The 16,919-nt window shown below is 39.7% G+C and overlaps 1 protein-coding gene across 3 annotated transcripts in view; it reads left to right on the top strand.

Annotated features, from left to right (window-relative positions):
• Positions 1–718: 718 nt before the first annotated feature.
• Positions 719–16,919, top strand: part of klhl13 (kelch-like family member 13) — a 34,863-nt gene continuing 18,662 nt past the window's right edge. Inside the window, exons 1-2 of one of the 3 annotated variants that reach the window (XM_034200754.1) lie at positions 719–801; positions 2,344–2,415. In XM_034200754.1, coding sequence (XP_034056645.1) covers positions 2,363–2,415 — 53 coding nt within the window. In that variant the 5' untranslated portion in view covers positions 719–801; positions 2,344–2,362. Of the gene's footprint in view, positions 802–2,343; positions 2,416–5,351; positions 5,682–15,615; positions 15,688–16,919 lie in introns of those variants that run through there. The other 2 variants (XM_034200739.1, XM_034200748.1) reach the window with 2 other exon arrangements.

Below are 16,919 nucleotides of genomic sequence, written 5' to 3' on the forward strand. Positions count from 1 at the left end.
TAAAAAACATCTGAACTTTAGTCTAATCTCCCAATCTGACATTTTTATTTTGTATTCAATCAATATATTTTTGGAAAGGAAAACTGTGCGCAAACAGTAGATACATATTCATTTATTTATTTTTAAAAAGGGGGGGGGGAAATGGCACTTTCTCTGGAGGAAGAAAAAGGGCAGGGGCTCAAGCCCACTTTGATGTCTATGTGTGCACGTGCCTGGTGCAGACACTGTACACACATACCGCAATTCTTATTTAATCAAGGACTGCAGGCTGCATTTAAATCCCTCTTATCTCCTTGATAATAACCTCAAAAAAGTCCTACTTCTTTTGTGAAAATGACCACATACAGCAGGGCACTTGGGGCTCTTCATTGGAGTCACCGTGTGTGTTGTTGCAGTAATTTGTAAAATAATAAATAAAGATAGTTCAGGCTGTCACTTCATACTTGTAACAGGGTGCCTATCACTATCCTTGTATATACTGCTGGGTGTTTCGAAGAAAACACTATCTATAGTACCCTAATTAGTCGAACAAAGCAACACAATATTTGTTACAGGGTACAAATGCCTCACAGAAAGACGACTCCTCTATGGAAACACTTTATTTAGTAACGGAAGTTTTGAGCCAATGAGAAAAGATTGCCATACTCTTTCACCAATGGGAAGTTAGGATGCTCCGGCTCTCCTAGTAAGCCATGACTTCATTGGATAAAACAAGGAAGGAGGCTACAGGACAGGGTATAAGTGGATTTGAGGGCTTGGAGGAAAACAAGGACGCTAGTTAACGTTGTCTCGGCGTTGAAGGTATGGAATATGTTATTTAAAAGTTTACAGAGTGTATTCAAGATACATAGGGTGGTTAAAAAAGCAAATGTAGTATATCAAGCTCAACAAATATCAGTTTGACAGGTAGTCACAGACATATGATGGCAAACCAAGCAACCACACTAACTAATAACTAACCAAACTAACTCATGTAAAGACCCCGGTGTTTTACGTGTTTTCTGTCAGTAATGAAGCTATAAAATATATCGGACGAAGAGCTACTTACTTAACAGCTATGTAGTCGCTTGTCTTGGTCTAACGTTGTTTCAAGCTAGCCAATGGTCATGTTTGAGGGTTAGCTTGGCTAGTTAGCATTAGCCTGTTCCAACTGGAGATGTTAGGACTTGGCTAAAGAAACATGGCCAGGAAACTAGCACAGCTTCAGTCTGACAGCTTTGTCTCTTGTGACAATGTATACGTTTAGCGTGGCTTAATAAACAATAGCATTTTTAACAGCCTAAAGTATTTGCTAGCAAGGAAGTCGGCTACCTCCATAGTTTCTGCCTACATGTTTCAAGCTTAGCTTTTAAAGGACTAACCTCACCGTCTTCATGCCTGAGCTCAGCGCACAGCACTTAGCAGAAGCAAACTATCAACTCCATCTGTTCAGTGTCACTACAAACATGTCACTTTAACGTGTTCATATCAACAGGAACCAGGCGGTTACGGAAACTTTTTACCAAATAGTAATAGAGTTTACCAGTGGCAATTATTTTTAAAACATCTAAGTACTCCCTTTATTTAGTACATCATGTCAGCTGAATTACCCGGGACATTGTTCTGCCAAGTAACACACACACAAGGCAGATATTTATAGCTTCAATTAGCCTAGTTCTGTGTAAAGCAACACGTTAGGAATATGATGCAACTGTCACATTTCAGCTGGGGTTGGGGATCAAGAAACGCCCATGCCCCCTTTCATCAATGGATGTAGGACATTTTACATCCAAAATGAACATTACTGCAAATATATTATCTTGAGGAAGTAATATGAGCACAGGCTGTTGGGAGCTAAAGTATGTCAAACACAAATGTTTGCTTTTAGGATTAACATGCTGGAAAGTTCTGATATTTACTGAAGTCCTACGCTGTTATTAAACCTTTTCTGACACTTTTGAACTGTCATGTTGGGCTTTTCTATTCACTTGTTCATCTCAGTTGGGACAAAGTAGCTTGTAGATGTTATTACATATTTAAAACTGTGTGAAATCGTAAGAAAGTCTAACTGTTGATCTGTAGTACAATAATACATGTGTTCTCTGTTTGTTTTGGAGATGTGAGACACAATTTATTAAACTGGCATGCATGACTTACTGCATTACAAAGGTGTCATGGTTACGGAAATTGATATTTGTCTAATTAGGCAAAACATTGTATGTGTGCGGACAAAATTAAACTCTGATATAGTGCAGTTGTAAGGCTTGTTATTGCTAATCAAACCATTACTACCAGTAACATATTTGGCTTGTTTTTCTTGTGTAAAATGTAATATTTGTTGATGGTACCATGTTATTTTTTTAGGTGTGGTTTTGGCAAGGGTATGGAGCACCCTGTGCACAGAGGGGAGACGATGCCCATTGGACTACACGACAGGTAATGTGCAAATGTCTCTTATTCCGGTTTTTTCTTACAATTTTGAGTATGTGTATTAACTCACTTGAACTAGGCAAAATTATTTTTAAAATGGTTGACCGTTCTTGAATTGTAAACATTACCTGAGTTATCAGTGCTGTTGTCAGTCCGGGTTGGAAAATGTCTTCTGCCTGTAATTGGACGTGTTAATCGGGTAATCCGTGATTAGATTGTAAGAAAGAAAAGAAGTAGGCCTAGCATCGATTACCTGGGACAAGGGTTGAGAACTACTGCTAAGAGTCTTACTAAAGTGTCACGCATGATTTAAAAGACATTACTTTGTTTACTGTACATTAAGTCACCTTTGGCAGTTTGCCAATGCCTGAATGGCCTGGACATGGTGTTGCTAATTTATCACCATTTGCCAGCTGTTGTACTCTCAAACAGTTTTGTCACTGACCAGATGTGGAAGTTTAAATTGAATATAACGACATATCACTTTGTTCTTCAACTTTAAACAGGATATCATCAAATAATGCAAAGTTAAGATTAAAGCTATGACTTCTAAAAAACGTCCTCAGCCGACACATTTGGCCCGGCTTCTCTTGAGTTTGCTGGAAAGGAATATCAGTATAGCCGTGAGTCAGCTGCAGCAGAAACTAAGACAAATGGAGAAGATACAGAAACTCGGTTCAGTTGCGCAACCTCTGTTCTTTAATTTGTAGAATCACACATTTTACTCCGTTTTTGTGGTAATTACTTTGCGATAATAATCGACTATGTTGTAATTGTTACAAAAGATCAGTTTCTTTTGACATCAATGACAGCAGGCAGGTGAAGCATAGTCTGCTTGAAAACTGAGTGTAAATAATAGAGCAGAGCAGATGACATTATCAACTTGCTTTTTATTTCTTTAATAACGTCCTATCAAATGATTCCATATACTGATTCCTCTTGGATTAAGACCCGAGTGTTGCTATACAAGGGTAGGTTGTGTGAGAGTTTTTTGTGTATTTGCTTCTATCTGTTTGCAAACGATGTTCCTTTAACATTATTGTGACCGTGTGGAGGTGATGAGAAACTAAACCAACTGGATGAGCAGTTATGGAAAACAGATATGATCATTAACTGTTGAGTTGATTGAAAGAAGCAACAGTTCTCCCTCTGTGTTTTGTTGTATCAAACATTTTAAGTTTTCTACACACAGGGGTACATATCTTAAAAATGAACATCATAACACTGATTGTTTGGAATATTGCAGTGATATTATATTATCTTTCCAAGGGAGTTGCGTTTTTGTGAGGAGAGTAATAATAGTATAACTGAGGATGACAGGTGGAGCTCTCGGGCTTTGACAGAAGAGACCAAATGACTGCTGCCCTTGCAGTGGAGGCAAGGTCATTCTGCCATTTATAGTGTTAGCTGGGAGGGACAATAGTGGAAAGCCTTAAGGTGTAAGATTGTTCTGAGGATGGAGCTGCAGGTGGATGCTTCCCCCTCAAAACCTCCCATGAAGCCTTTTCCCTTATAACTAGACTGTGCCATCTTCCCCACTTGCAGTTTCAACACTTTGAAATAGATCTAAAACATGAAAAATATCATTTTAATTTCGTGGACTAGGCATAAGAAAATCCTTATTGCATGTCATGAATATCCTGACCCAAATTAATTGCGATTAACAATGTAATCCTGACAATTATCAAATATGTTTAAAACATAGTCATTTCTCTACTTAACATTTAGCTAAAAAACATGAGTTTATTGCTTCTCAAATAGGACACATCCTCCCTTTTCTTTCTTTGTGACAAATGATCACAGTCTTAAATGAGGTGGTCATTAATCACAAGGTTTGGCGGCATGAATAAGGAGCACACAGAAGACAAATATAGGGACATTGTTTGGCTCTGTTCTTGCATGATAATTCCTGTATTTTTCCAGACTCTCTTGTCCACTCTACTTTGATGGCTTGTTTGACACATTTTCTAAATAAGGTCATGCGAGGATATTCATGATTATCTGGATAATTAAAATTCAACATGTATACTTTATTGTGAATGTTTTTTAGAAAATGTTTTACTGTCCCATTTCAAATGATGGCCGCAGTTACAATTCAATGCTGTTTTTGTTTATACTTGAGAATCCTCATAGTGAGTGTTCCCTGTTTCTGAGGGGCCATTTCTTCTGTAGTCAGTGGACTCGTGTATTTTGTATTTGGTACTTGCCAGTAGGAGTGTATTTGCTTTGCTCCCTTGATGATTTAGGTACAATTGTATGTATCTCTTAGATGGTGGTTACAAAGGGGCATTTATATTGTTACATTTGACTTCAAATGAACTTCAACAGATGCTGTTCCTCAATCTCTTGCAAAATAATCCAACAGATCTAATTGACGTCAGGCATGACAACTTCTGTTTTCAGTGAGATATTACTTTTTCTACTTTTCTGGTTCTCACATTAGGTTTTTTTCGGCGAGTATCTTTTCAGAAATATCAGATAATTCGCATTTGTGTCACTTCAGGTCTTGAAAATGCTATAGTGTCATGACCTTTATATATACAGTTATGGTCATGACATATGGTGAAAAATAATACAAATATTTGGCATTTTATTTTCTACTGTGCCCCCATTGTTTTTTTTAAACGCAAAGGATAAAAAGCATCATTGGATAGTTTAAGACTTTTCATATTTTGATTTTTATTTAATTTCAATGAGGGAATATTTATTTAAGAAGATGGTAACTTTATTTGGTTCAAAGTAATTAAATTGTATAAACATAGTTTTCTTCCTTGTACTCCACGTCATCTTTTCAAAGCCCGTCCAGAACTGTAATCACATCTCCTTTAACAAGGTGGCACTGTTGCTCAGCCGCTGGTCTGCTTACAGCCCTGAAAGGCTGATGGGAAGGCTGGGCTTCTCCCCCCTCCTACCATGAGACAACCGTAAATGCAGCAGGGCAAGCAGTCGTGGTGGATGCAATCTATTGGCTTCTCGGTGCTGCTGCTAGAGTCACAACCCTGACTGTAGCCTGCACTGCCTGTACCAGTGTATTTCTGTAGCTGCTGCTGCTGCTGCTCTCCCTCCCCCTTAAATGGTGTGGGCAGAGTAGGATGGAAGACTGCATTGGAAACCTTTTCATGGAAATGGTCTTTGCTGTTGGTATTGCTCTAGCTCCATTCTGGTGACAACAACATGCCGTTAAAATGGAAAAGCGGTTCTCCTGTCAGCTGGAAATTCCCAGTGCCAGTTCTTAAGACATCCAGGTCCTCACCCCTTTCGCCTGCCTACATGTGAGTAAGAGACAAATGGTATACTAATTGTACCTTTTTGATGTCATTCATATAGGGATAGATTTTGTTTTTGATTTATTTGACTTGGAAATAACAAAATTTATTATTTGTTGCAGTTGTAATTAGGCAGAAGGTGATTAAGCCTCGTAGTGTGTCAGGAGCTCTTCCTTGTCCAGCATGCATTTTATGGTTCGCTGGCAGAATGCTTTGCTCTTGGGCAGCAGGACTCATTTTGCCGCTAGTCTGGACATGGCATGGCAAGCGCCACATCCCCGGCTCTTGCTCTCTCCCTGTGGCTATGTTTATTTGGGAACGGGGACTCAGCAGCTTGGGAGGAGCCTGCCTTTGTCAGGATGTCTGGCGTGCCCTGGTTTTGAAGCTATTGTCATCTGCTACTGTTCAGGAGGGGGGGAAGGGTAGAATGGAAGTGCCTCTCGCCATCATCGCTCTTTACCCCTTTTTCCTGAGCTCTGCTGGAATGGACAAGTGTCTTGTTTGACTTTATGTGACATGGATAGGGCCTAATGAGAGGAGCAACCAACATCTTGAAATGAAAAAAAAAAAAGGAAAACAGTTTTCATGGCAAGCTAGGCTAGCTGATAGCCTGAAGGCAATTCCATAGGCGAACGAGGCTTACTTGGATGGATTTGTACGCAATTGGATTCATGCAGTTATCACGCAGCTTTGCTTAAAAGCTTAAGAGCTTAATTTTGGCAGTTTTACACAAATGTTTATTTTAAACATTGCTGCATCACAGCATTGACGGCAAGATAAATACATCCTCTAACCTCAGTGTAGCAGGTGACATCTGCAGAAGGGCTAACTCTAAAAGTGCACAATATGTACATTTACCATACATGGCCCTAAACTTGAAGCATTAAATTGTGTCACTTTGTATTAAGTAATTAACAAAATGACATGATGGATGCTTCACCATTGGCGTTAACGACTTGGCAATTACGTTTTAATCTTTATTTAACCAGGGTAGTTTCTCACACATACACAGAAAGTATTATATTTTGGCCTCTCGGCATCTTCACTGGAGCAGTTTGGGGGTTATGTGTCTTGCTTAAGGGCAGTTCAGGGGCAAATGTCCCCACCCATCTGTATCCAGGCAGTTTGTAGATCACACAGTCGATCTTTCACCTGTTTAACTGATCTGGTTACACTGTATAATATGATCTAAAGTGATTTGCCAAACATTTTAGTCAATAATTTAGTGGAATAAATTGAGCTGATTTAAATTAAATCTAAATTAATTAAAATCTCAATCGTGTCCATGAAGAATTCAGGTTAGCAAATATGTTGACTGTAATTGAGCTAGCTAAAAATAAAGTGGCGCAAGGTAACACCAAATTGGGACCATAAAAATATATATGTATTACTGGTAAACAATTTTCTCTTTACTCCTGTAGTGTTTTTATCACTCTTTATAACACGGCAAATGTTCATACTTGCTTTATTAATTTCAATATAAATAGTCATAAACCTGCCCTGTGCTGCTCATCTCTGTGTGGTATATCAGTTAAAAACATTTGTGATATTAAAATCTTCATAATATGAGTTAGTGGCAGTGCGTTTAAAAATACCTCTGAAAAAATGCAACTGTGTAAAAGGGACTCCGCTATGTTATCAGTGAGTCTGGTATTTATTTTTCAACACTTGACATTGTACAAAAACAAGAAAGGAATGTTTTCCATCAGTACGTCTTTTTTTAATACAGTTTTTTCGTTTAACTCTGCAAAGGAAAAAGCACAAACGAGAGGCCATCGAGTGTCCTTCAGTGGCTGCGGATGGTGCTTGCGTGTCTTCACGGGAGATTGTGTGCGCCCGCTAGCTAGTGAAGCATACACAAGCCTTGAAGCTCCACCCCCCTCTGCCCAGTGTGGAACTGCCCCACCACACCACTTACTATTTTGAAATGTGTATATTGTAAGCTGTGTTTTTAGACGGGCGGATATCGCGCCCCCAATTATAGGTTACCCTGTGGTCAGGGAGAAGTTGCTCTTTATAGGCCCTTTGAGTGGTGCCTCTGTCAGTTTGGCCTAAGAGACATTTTTAACTTGCTGTGCTGCTGGGGAAATCTTTCTATATGTATCCAGAGCAGCAGCAGGATGATGGACACATGAGAGAGAGTTTTTGGAATACCTGACCTACATGATGTGTAAAATAATAAGGATTTATTTTCACAATGTGCTTGTCTGTTTTAAAACGACCCTAATCCTATATATAGACTGTTAAACTGCCCCTGGTGCAGATTTCAGGCTAGCAACAGGGAATGGTTCACTGCCTCCACGGCCAATAGAACAATCTTCCGCTCAGTAAAGCATCATTGGGTTTATCTTTTATCCCCCAAAACGCCCTTGAAATGAATGCCATCCCTCATCACCCAGCGGTTCAGTACCAAGCACTTAACATGTGTGACTGCTGTCTTTAGTAATCACCTCTTAGAGACGTCATGGTGAGCCAGCTAACTCGACTGCAGCAAAGCCTGTTCGAGTCCAGTCCAGCTTGTAATATTCTCCTTTTCCCTCCCCGCATGGTCCTTGTCAGTCCGTCAACAATGCCATTAAGGACAAATGGGATAAACATCAATCATTCCAAGCATCAAAAAAAAAAAAATCCACTTGACCTTCATATTTTTTGCTTTAGCACACTAGAGCCTAAAAGTCACCTTTCAGCTGCTGAGAGAAATGCAGCCTTCTCCTAACATGTGGCTGCTCCCAAAATGAACTAAGTCAAAGTCACCCCGTCTTTGGAAATATTTCTAGTGTTAACACTTTAGTAAAAGCCAGTGTGACCAAATTCAATTCAATACAGAGTGTACAGAAATATAAATGAAAGCTTTGAAAGTCAGTTTAACGGTCATTTGCGAATGTAGATGCTTCACATGTCTCATGTGGCTGTTAAATCCTTCTGCTGAAACCCCTTCACTACGGCTACACGTTTGCAGTCTCCAAGGTAAATTGCCCATTAGTTTACATTCTTTGAAGCATACTTCATTACCAACCTGCATTAATTTGATCAGTTAAAAGGATCATCTAATAATTGGAGCGTAGTTGATTTGACGGCTGACATCAAACTGAATAAGAGCTGAGTTTTGCGCTGGTGTTTTTTTTCTTTACCTCACTGACTTCATCTGACTTGAAAGACACTTGTTATGTTTAAAAATACATAAAACAGTGGAATTATACTCATGGGTGTCACCGGATATATCACAATGTGATTTATGTGTTAATTGGGATGATATGCCAGCAGAGATGTTAAAACTACAATGCTCTTCTTAGACGAATGATTGTACTGCAGTAATTCACAATTTCACACATACATTTTGTAGAGAGCATTCTTAAAACAGAAGCACACGTATCTGAATATACAGGATGTGTTTCTTTAAGGGCTGTTGCCAGATCCGATTAATGTTTTGTTGGTTGCGTTTGTCTTGTTATCTCCGGAAGGCATAATCCTGGGGGGATTATGTGTTGGCTTGTGTGGTAAGTGTGTGTGTGTGTGTGTGTGTGTGCGTGCATGTATCCACGGCTAACCTTGAATACTGCTGGACTCATCAGCCTTTATAGTTTTTGTCCACATTTCTGACTGCTCTCAAGGACATCTCTTAGTTTCGAAGATTCAACATTTTTGAAAAACATATTTGATTGACTGTTAATACCTTCATTGACTGCTGGCTTGTTATAACTGGCCGTAAATGATCAAACTGTTTTTTAGTTACTAGTTTTAAACGTACACATCACACAACAGATTATGAAGCTGTGTCACAGGTGCAATAACTAACTAATTTGTTCACAATGTGTGCAAATGCTATGTTGATGCTAAATAATACATATTCAGTATTTAAAAAAATTACAAAGTACATTTCATCTCGTCTCGCCACAAACTTTTGGCTTTTATCATTATTTTATGTATTAGACATATCTTCATTTTCTTATTATCTGACGTTGGTCTTTCTTTGCGCCGTCAGATTTAGTGTACAATTATGAATGACAGTCATATCCATCGTTGTTGTTAAAATGGACCAGGAATACACTCAAATATATCAAATGAAAAATGCTCTGGGCACGGAACATCTAGCTGCTCCTTTGCTGATCTACTACAAGATAGAACTGGTAAAGATGTCAGTGTTGTGTAACCTGACGTCAACATTAACGCAAAAATTGTGGACAAGATGGAACTGGTAAAGACGTCAGTGTTGCTTGAACGTTGACCTCAGGTTACACAACACAGGACAAATTGTGGCTTGTATTCATTCAATCGAACATTACAACAGTATTCCTTTCATACAGACAGACCTGTGCTCTACTGAGTGCACCTTAATATTCCTTAAATGTGTTTACTTTGATGTAAGGCAGACAATCATGTGGTGTGCCACATCAGCTACACTGCCGCTGTCTGCTCTGAAATGAAGACGTTATTAGAACATTATAAATATGCTTTCTAAATGCCAGGCTAGTGTGTTTTTAGTCATGGTTGTGTGTCCCAATCCACTTTCACCCATGCCCTCAGTTGCTGGAAAATGATCCAAATTTGAGCATTGTGGTGGACCTTTTTAATTTCCCTGCCCTTTTATCTGAAACGCACATAAAGTTCTTGCTGACTTGAGGCCATTTTGTACAAAAAGCCAGAGCCACACAGGGACAGGGATCATTTATTTTCATTGGAAGGCCAGAGGGGAGGCTCAGGAGGTAGAAGAGCATCAAGGGAGTTCAGTCAGGGTAGATTGTCATGTCTGTGCTCATCTCACTCACTCTATTTCAAGCATACTACGTCATCGAGTGCTGCCGAAGGACTGTTCCAATGTCCAGCATACTTGGAATTCTACCAAGCCTGGCGTACGTCGTAGCAAGACATTTCGAGGCTGCCCATGTGTTGACTCCACGGTCTTAAAATCCCCACAATGCTTTGCGCACGGACCAAAATCTGTGGCGGAAAATGTAAGGCGGGGCCTCTCATATGACGCACACGTCCTGCACACTTGCTCGTCTGTTCCACTCTTCGTTTTCCGAATGCCAGGAAGGATTCTTGCCTAGCTTCTGAAGGAAGTGACTCGGAAGACATGTGCTACCAAGCAAGCGTCCTCGACATTGAGAAACACCCGCTCACTCAAAAAGATGCTTCGGAGAGGCTGATTTAATAATATTTTGCCTTGGCCAAAATACCTTATTTGCAGGTTTAAAGACTAGATTGTAAAAGTCTGCAGCTTTGGATAATTAGATAATAAAAAATAACTAAATCCACACTGAACCCCATCAGCGGGTCAGTTAAAAACTACCTTACTCTTTGCCAGTTCAATTTTAATATAAATATTGTTTTTCTGCTCGTTACCATCGTGACAGTTAGGAAGGTTTTAAAAATATCATTATTGCTGACCTACTATATATGATTGTGAAAGGGATGGCAATTTATCGTCCATCCCGTTTAGATGGTGACAGATTAGGCCCGTTTGTATGCAAAGCGGTGCCTCTTTTTTCATTTGAGTCGAGGCAAAAATATGCTGACGCGTCTTATTTCCCGTTGCGTTGACACATCTCTGGCCTTTTTGTTTAGTCACTGGTTGCAGTCCTTGGGTTCACATCGCCCTGCAGAGTCTGCCTATGCTGAATCATTTCACATATCTGAAGTGACTTTTCATTTCAGTGGATCTTCATGATTCTAAATGAAGAAATGCAAACTTTCTTCAAAAATTCATATTCTTCTGGCTGTAGTTGTCCTTTTCCGTTACCACACGCTCAGCTGGGTCGTGTTCCTCCATCCAGCATCGTTCAGGCTGATTAAGTATTTGCTACATGTTGACAGATTGTCTGCTCCACCCACACGTTGTGAAGCTCGTTTGGCTTAACCTCTTATGGTGCTGCGGCTTTGAAATTGTTTTTGAAACTTAATTTTAGGTACTCGTAAATTCCCCAGCCTTGACCTTAAAGTGCGTTTTTGATTATAAAGTGTAATTACAAAGTCATTCTAGCGCACAGGCTGCTGAGATGATTAGCATGATTGGAGCAATTATCTGGGGATCGTGTATGGATTGTTTGTCCTGGACAGAATGAACCTCCAATAACTTTTGGCACAACAGTGGATCTAATGCTTAACATAACGCACCAAGAACATCTCTACACACACACACACACACACACACACACACACACACACACACACACACACCGCATCTGTCTGCACCATATACTTTGTTACATGTGTCTTTACATGTTGTATTTAGCAGTTTTTAATTGCCATTTTGATTAAGCTTATAAAGACATTCTCTCATAAATACTGTAACTCTATTGAAATGTAATTGGTCCCTTTTATTTAAATCTGCATTTCAATGCTAATCTATTTTTAAATCGGACTACCATGTTCGATTACCAGCATTTTAAAAGAGTGAATGGCACATCACAGCTGCCCTTTCATTTGGGTTAACCCAGAGCGTTAATTATGGAAGACCAATACTTATCATGATGGGCAGAGCAGACATTTGGCAGCCACATGTCACCGAGCACAGAATCTATGAATGGATACAAATAATCTAAATACGATATGTCATGACTGATTTAATTCATTAGAATGATGAATATTATTCACATTTTGATATTGTAATCCATCCACCTGACCCATTGTCGCGTAATAGATGCATCAAAGTCTGTTAGATGGAATAGAAGTCTTCGACCATACAGCTTACGCGTTTTTTCCGCCCAGCTGCTTCTCTGTGTGGTGCTGGGGAAAAGGAAAGAAGAGCTTCGCCCAATTCTAAGAAATGTTTTTCCTTACTTTTAATTCTTTAGTCTAGTTGAAGAGAGGAAGTGGGGTGCTGAATTTCACCATGCTTAGAAGTGAAGCCAATAACACATTGACATTGGATAATCATGAGGCTGGTCACCTGGATGTTTTTTAGTTTGATATACATAAGCTAATAGGTTGGCTTCAGATTGAGCCCTAGCACTGTCACTTTTGAAGCTGTGTTTTTTTATATAATATTGCATTATATTATTATAAAGGCCTTTTTTATGTTTGCCATTACTAAAAGCTTTACTTAAGCTGCTCTACTATGGCTGTAGGAGTTTAGAGATGTGTTGTGTCAATGGGGAAGAGGTTTCCTTTATAAATAAAGTGTGCGTATAAAAACATATTTCTTGCCAATTTTTCTGCTGCCTCATTGTCTTTCTTGCTCTCAGGCTCTTCCTGTGTTCCTGTTAAAACAATGTCATATGAGTTCACGGTAGCTAAGAGCAACTTCAAAAATGTGGTGAATGTTTTATAAAAGTCTTTGTATTGCAGTTTGTACACAAAAATGTTCCAAGAGTAATGGGCTGCATCTATTTTTTACTAGAAGTACGTGCATATTATGTGATTTCTGTGTTTGTGCTGGACTGTTCTTCCCGTCTCCTGTGAGTAAGGAGTCATTTTGAAGCAGGGCCCAGGAACTAACACAATGAAGACATGACTCAGTATTCCTGCCCATCTTGTTACTTTAAAATGACCAGGGATACACCTTCTCAGGTATCGCAGTACTGTAAATACATCGTGCTCTCATTCTCATGTGTAAGAAAGAGTGAACTTATCCTTAAACATCCAAACATATTTTAAGATCAATGTAGTTCTTAAATATGTTGCTCCATGAACCATGACATGGGTATTTTAGATGTCAAGCACCTGAAAAAGATTAGATGAACAACGTTTCTGTCAATGCATGGCTAAGCACGACGAGGCAGCAAAGCTATATACACGTTAATCTTTTAAGACTCTTCCACTCTGTCACCAAGGGCGGAAAACCAAGTTGCCTTCAGCTTCCTGAACTGTCACTGCTGGAAGGATGTGTTTTAAGCGTTTTGCTGACATGAAAGGATTGGTTAGAGTGCCGCCCTTGTTTCTTCATAATTCATTTTTCAATCTATTAATGTCCTCTGCTTATTAATAATGATTCTGTTTCTCCCAGCTCTGCTCTAAATCTTAGGTGCAAAATAAAGAAGCTGTGCTGCTCATGCAGAGTCACTTACCTAAAGAAAAGATCCATGGCATTCATGTTATTTGTCATTTCCGTTGAAATTACAAATGTATTTTCCAGAGCTTAAAGAAAAATCAATAACATTGAGAAGAACTGGTCTATGGTGCACACATGAGAAATTACTGCACTTTAAATTAATCACATGTCTTGCTTTTTCATGTATCTAAAGAATCTGCCAGGATATGTGCAAGATACAACCTGAAAGAGGCCCTATTATTATTTTTGGAGTTTTCTCTTTCCTGTAGTGTTATATAGGTTTTTGTGCATATAAATGTTCTGCAAAGTCCCCCCCCCCTGCCTGAAACGCCTCCTGAACTTCTTTGTTTACTTCTGTAACATAGTGACATCACAAAGTAACAATCGTGGTTCTATTGGCTAGCCCTCCGAGACATTGTACGCGATAGACTAAAGCCCGCGTCACACTGTCCCGAAATTGACACCAGATGGACACACGATAAAGGAAATGTTCAAATCCGGCTCTGATCGTAACATCGGGCCATTCGTGAGGGCATCTTAAACCATCGTATGACCGCCGGTGGAGTTCCTCAGGCTCCGGCAGCAACTTTGTGGGCGGTGTCAAAATTGCCGAAAGACCTTGCGAAGGTTCATTTTTGTGTCCATTTTGCCCTTCGTGAGAGCATCTTGTCAAATCACGTCATCGTCGTCTTTAATCCGTGTGATCATCGGTGCCATCGGGCATTTTTTGCATCACGAAGACAATACGAAGGAAACAAACTGCCCGATTGTCTTAGGAAGACAACACGACTACGTGAAGCCCTCGCAATGCCGTCGTGTAGCCATCGTATTATAGTAACATTTTTGTTCTGTGAAACTGAAAATTATATTACATTGTTTGTTACTTTCGTTGCGGTTGTATGTCTTAAATGTAATTTAGGTTAACTTCCTGTTTTATTTAGATGCTTTTATTTTTAATTTACGCTGTTGACAGGAAGTTGTTGCTATGGAAACAACTTGACGGAGTGTGTGTGGTTCGTGTGGCCTTCTGTAGGCATCGTACTTGCTTCGGCTGTTGCTTGGCTGTTGACCAAGTTCGGGGCCATCTTCGTGCGAAACTCACAATTCCATATTCTTGTGTCAATTTCGGGACAGTGTGACGCCAGCCTAAGGGGCGGGACCTCGCTAAGCATTTGACAAATCACAACGGAGCCAGCCAGCTAACCAGTCAGACCAGACTGGGCACTGGTTAGTACAGACAGTATGAGGAAAATAAAGACCTTTTGGAACATTAAAGCATGGAGACATGTCACAGTAGAGATATGAGCCTAATATGTCCTCTTTAAACCATAGCACTCATCGTCACCATACAAGTGATGATTCTTCTCTTATTGGTACTATGAATGTGCCAACTAATCTAAAATATGATGTGTAGAAGCATAAGATCAAGTTTCATTTTTATTAAACCCAAGGATCAAAGGCTTTTATCTTCACCTTCCATCATTTTAATCCCCCCTTGTTTAAAGCTTTGTTCTGATGTAACATACAGCCTCTTGGAGATAAGCATAATGTATCTTTGATGTGGGGTTTTACGCTCATTTAATCCTCATTTTGTAAAAGTGAACAATGTACTAGTGTATACTGCGAGGTCACCTCAACAGACCAAACTCTTGTGTTTTCAGTCATCATGAATTTTGATGTCGCTGTTGAAGGGTCGATCTTGATTTTCTAAAATAACTTTCAGGTTAAAATACCTGAAATAAACTCATTGTCATCAGTAATAAGTATTTGACAGGCTAATAGTGAAATATTCTTTGATGTTTAATAAATGATTTCTGCATTGGTTAGTGCTGAGCTGCTTTAAGTCCCATCATCTTAAAAAACCTACAAGTGCAGCTAAACCCCCGTTCTTTGGGGAGAACTTTTATGTGGGATGCTGTAGCTGTTGTCTTCTGTGTTTCGTTCCGGCAGCCACCAACACTCCTTTGTGGTTTGGACATCTCACTCTCTCCTCGGTGCCTGTCCGACTTACCACCTGACGGGGTAAATTGTGCCATGCCATTGCCTGTGTTGTGTCAGTGTGATTGTGACTACTGTGTAAGCCAGTGATTTTCAAAGATTCCTGCTTGACATGGTCCATGATCATCTCCTTGTAAAACGTAGCCGATTACCAATCCCATCCTCTCGTCGTCATTTTAAAAATGTAGTTGACCTTATTAAGCATGTGTGGCCTAGATCATAGTTGTTTCCTTGCCTCTCATAGAGCTAGCTTCATGTTGTTGTGCTTATGCTGCCTCTGTTGTTGATGTATCCACAGTGGTCTTCCTACCTGTTTCTCAGTTGTTGTGCAGCATGTGAAGGGAAAGTCAAATAGTGTCTTTCTCTTAATGTTCATCATATACCCCAACTGTCTTTGGCCTTGACCGGTTAAGTCTTCAAAAGAGACTAAAGTTGACTTTTCCGCCACTGAAGTCGTTCTGATGTGTTCAAGTGCAAAATGTGAGGTGACATAAAACGTTTGATCAGCCAGCCTCTGTCGGCTTTGGAGAGTCTGAGCCCTTAAGCGAAGCATTTAGGTAGAAATAATATCAACTCGACACAGAACTTTTACACAGCCACACCTTCTGAAAGTCTTGCTCTGTCTTTCCAGATGTAATTACTACATTCAACATAGTGCCACAGTGACTCGTCCTAAAACCCGGAAGTAAGTTAGCATTTTACCACTTCCGGTTCCCTCGTCAAAAAGCAACGCAATTTCTCCATAGGATTTTGGAAAATAGCTGGAAATCAGGTCTGTGGTTGAGACACATTTAAGAGACGGATCACGTTTTGTTCTACGACATTAAATACATCAGCAGTGACCCCGCTGGTGATTTCTGAAGAGTTTAGGTGTCTGAAAAACGATGGTTTTTACCAAGTGGCTGAATAGGACTACAGAAGTTACACCGAACACATGAACACTCCTACGTTTTTTCCCCCCCCGTGTTCTGCTTGAAAGCAAGTACCTGCCTCCTTCAAAGTGTTAAAACAAACGCTTCAACTTGTACAATTTAGAATCTGTATTTTTGAATATGGATCTTAAGTTGGCGTGACGTTGAAGCAGCGACCCTGCTGTAGTTCGTTTATAGCATAACGTTAGCATTTTTGCTTCTGGCGACTAGATTTATGATTAGAAAATGATAAAAGTAGGGTAGACATGTGGAGATTATCCGACTGAACAAAACGTGACCCGTTTCTTAAATGTGTGAAAACCACAGACCTTATTTCCAGCTATT

This window comes from Gymnodraco acuticeps, unplaced genomic scaffold (assembly GCF_902827175.1).
Source record: "Gymnodraco acuticeps unplaced genomic scaffold, fGymAcu1.1, whole genome shotgun sequence".
Lineage (NCBI taxonomy): Eukaryota > Metazoa > Chordata > Actinopteri > Perciformes > Bathydraconidae > Gymnodraco > Gymnodraco acuticeps.